Genomic DNA, 3,404 nt, shown 5'->3' with positions numbered 1-3,404 from the left:
CCAGAGCTTCTTAACAAATCCGAAAGTACTTATCATTCTATTCGATGTTCCTTTAAAGGCGGTCTTGTTGCTAGTAGAGGTACTACTATTGTAAAGTATTTTAAAATGTTAAAAGTTATTTTTTTCCAAAGTTGATAAATGGTCGAAGAATCGCAAACTGATAAATCCTGCCTTTGCAAATAAAGTGCTTCTGAGTTTCTTTCCAATTTTTAATAAAGCTAAGAATAATATAATTGAAAAGTGTAGCGAACTGGTAGACAATAAGGAACATAATTTACCCAATGCTATACAAACAATGACTTTAACATTAACTGCAGGTATAAAACTATTGAACTATTGACATTAGAAAACGATGATTAAATAAACCATTTGACTTCAGAAACAACTATGGGCAAGTACATGCACAAAGGTAACCAGATTTCGAATGATGTGGCCAAACATTATTGTGTGTAAGTCATTTAAGTAATTAAATAGTATATATATATAGAAATAAATTCATTTCATATGTGCAGCATACTGGAATATACAATAATTCATACGATACTTTCGTTTATGAAACTCGGTTTCATAATGGAGTTGTTTTCGAAATTTAGAAACGCTAAGAAATTTTCATACCAGTTCGTCGAAGATGTTAGTATTTATTCTAATTCCTTCACAGAAAAGATAAAAATTGCTTATAATGTTACAGTTGATTTACAAAAAACTTTCTAAAACTGCTACTGCAGAAAAGAGTATAACAAATACTAAAGATGACATGTCCAGTAATGAGGATTTCTTGCTTACAAACGAAGAAAATGAATTCACTAATAATGAAAATGATCTTGCAGACCATTCTATAAAAAAAGAGCCAAAAATATTTATTGATCAAGCAATAAAACTATACAAACAACAACTATTCACATGGAATGATATAATAAGTGAATCAAATATAATTGTTGCAGCAGTGAGTACACATAAAGTATTTATATTTAATATATTTACAATTCTTCATTGATTACAGGCATTTGGGACTACAGCTAATGGCATTTATTCTGTTCTTGTTATGTTGGCCATGCACCCGGAAATCCAACAGCGACTTTTTGAAGAAGTCTTAGACGTATTTCCTGAGAAAAACTTTAATGCTGAGCTTGATCAGTTAGATCAGTTACAATATTTGGATTGTGTAATAAATGAAACACTTCGCCTCACTCCACCTGTTCCAATAATCGGACGTCATGTTACAAAAGATACACAAGTTGGTAAAGATGTATTTCCCAAAAATATACAAATTCTAATCTCAATACTACATCTTCATCGACGAACCGATATTTGGGGTCCAAATGCAAATAAGTTTGATCCAGATCATTTTTCAGCTGAAAACTTCGGAGAAGCTCAAAAATGTGCATTTATTCCATTCTCAAGAGGTAAAAGGAATTGCATAGGTAAACCCCTACATAACTAATTTAAATGTACATGTAGATTAGTTTATTATGTGTTGCTTACAGGATCGCGATATGCAATGTTCTCAATGAAAATCATATTAAGTGGACTTATTCGGAACTTTAAATTTGAAACAGACTTTAAATTCGAGAACCTCAGATTTACGACTCAAATAGCATTAAAATATGTACAGGAACCCGAATTGAAAATTCGCATGAGATCATAAGTTTTATATTATACCATAATTTTGTTGTGTGTATATTGTTTGTATATGACCTGAGTAAACTTTTTGAAGTCTATTTTTAATTAATAAAATTTAAAATAAAATAAATAAAATAAAATTGTAAATAAAATTAAATTTTATTCAATATATGGTCTGCTTTACATGGTTCTACTTTATTATCGAATAAACATGATTTCAAATTATATTACGAACCAGTAGTTTACGTAACTAGAAAAAATAGAGAAAAGTAATGGAATATTAAATTTATAGGATGTGGTGCTTTTAAACATATTTAATGACCGGTGGAATGTTTTTTTTGTTTGTTTTTTTTTGGCGGAGAGGAGGTTTAAAAATGCCTTACGCATCGTCACCATGTCGTCACAATAGTGACTATGTTGGTTTTCCATTAAAAAGATTTTGTTGTTCTTCGTTCGTCTCAGTCTGCATCGATTTTAATGTGCTATTAATGTCTTGAATAGCTTCTAATGTAGATTGGCTTGTTCTGAAGCCGTGATGACGACAGCCCACCAACTTTCTCTATGGCAGTTCCGAGTCTACACTTTATTAAGCGTTTCAACCACTTCCCTCCAGTGTTCAACATGCAAAGTGGCCGGTATGCATCTAGTAACTCCGGATTTCCATTTCTCTTGCTTATAGCACCAATGTCAGGTGTTGCTTTTTTCATACTGTTGGAAAATTACCTCTTTCAAGCATTTTAAGAAGAATATTAGGCTTCTCATTTGCAATAATCTTGAATAACATATCATTCAATAAATCTTGTGACTAACTAAGAAAATCAAATATTTTCTGCCAAAAATCGATTTTAATCAATAATATTCCTTCAAGGGCAATGCAATCATTCCAACGCTTCTCTAACTTCTCGATGCCATGCTTGTAGAACAATATGTCTTTTACCTCAAAATAGGCTTCAGTTTCAGCAATTATTTCTTCATTTGAGATGATTTCGTACCGGCGAGCATTTTTTTGCGATCAGCGAATAGCCGGTAGCCAGATCTGGACTATACGGTGGATGAGGAAGCAATTCGAAGTGTAATTCGTGCAATTCGTGCAATTTTGCCATCGTTTTTATTGACTTGTGACATGGTATATTGTCTTGGTGAAACAAAATTTTTTTCTTCGCCATATGTGGTCGTTTTTTCACAATTTCTGCTTTCAAACGATCCATTAATGCCTTGTAGTAGTTACTATTGATGGTTTTTCCCTTTTCGAGATAGTCAATGAAGATTATACCATATGCATCCCAAAATACTGAAGCCATAACCTTCCCAACTGACTGTTGTACCTTTGGACGCTTCGGTTAACCGTGGTTAACCGGCTGCAATCGACTCAGATGATGATCGCTTTGATTCCGAAGTGAAGTAATGGATCCATGTTTCATCCATTCTCACATATCGATGCGAAAAAATCTGATTTATTACTTGTAAACATGGTCAAACACAGCTCTGAATCATCGACACGTTGTTGTTTTGATCGACTGTGAGTAAACGCGGCAACCCCTTTGAAAAGAGCTTTCTCATGATCAAATGGTCATGCATAATTGTTAACATACTGTCTGAGATATTTCAGTTTACGATTAGATATAACCAATTTCTGGACTTTTATGATGTTTTCTGGAGTAACTACCTCAATTGAACGATTAGAACGTCACTATCATTGGTGTCCGTACGAACAAATGGTTCTTTTTGATGGACCAGAGTCCGGATAACACTTTTGGAGCCATTACTGAGCTTGCATAGTATTT

At 33.0% G+C, this 3,404-nt stretch overlaps 1 protein-coding gene across 1 annotated transcript; it reads left to right on the top strand.

Moving 5' to 3' along the window:
* Positions 1-6: 6 nt before the first annotated feature.
* Positions 7-1,705, top strand: LOC119665272 (probable cytochrome P450 313a4; the record flags this gene model as incomplete). The annotated part of the gene is made up of 7 exons (XM_038074549.1): positions 7-79; positions 132-317; positions 380-449; positions 513-630; positions 689-943; positions 1,001-1,421; positions 1,485-1,705. Coding segments are annotated over 7 exons (1,284 nt in total), but the record flags the coding sequence as incomplete, so codon positions are not given.
* Between the last annotated feature and the right edge of the window lie 1,699 nt (positions 1,706-3,404).

Source organism: Teleopsis dalmanni, unplaced genomic scaffold (genome assembly GCF_002237135.1).
Source record: "Teleopsis dalmanni isolate 2A unplaced genomic scaffold, ASM223713v2 unscaffolded_contig_4283, whole genome shotgun sequence".
In the NCBI taxonomy this organism is placed as follows: Eukaryota; Metazoa; Arthropoda; class Insecta; order Diptera; family Diopsidae; genus Teleopsis; species Teleopsis dalmanni.
The sequence above is the reverse complement of the archived record's forward strand: the minus strand, read 5'-3'. Positions and strand labels throughout refer to the sequence as shown.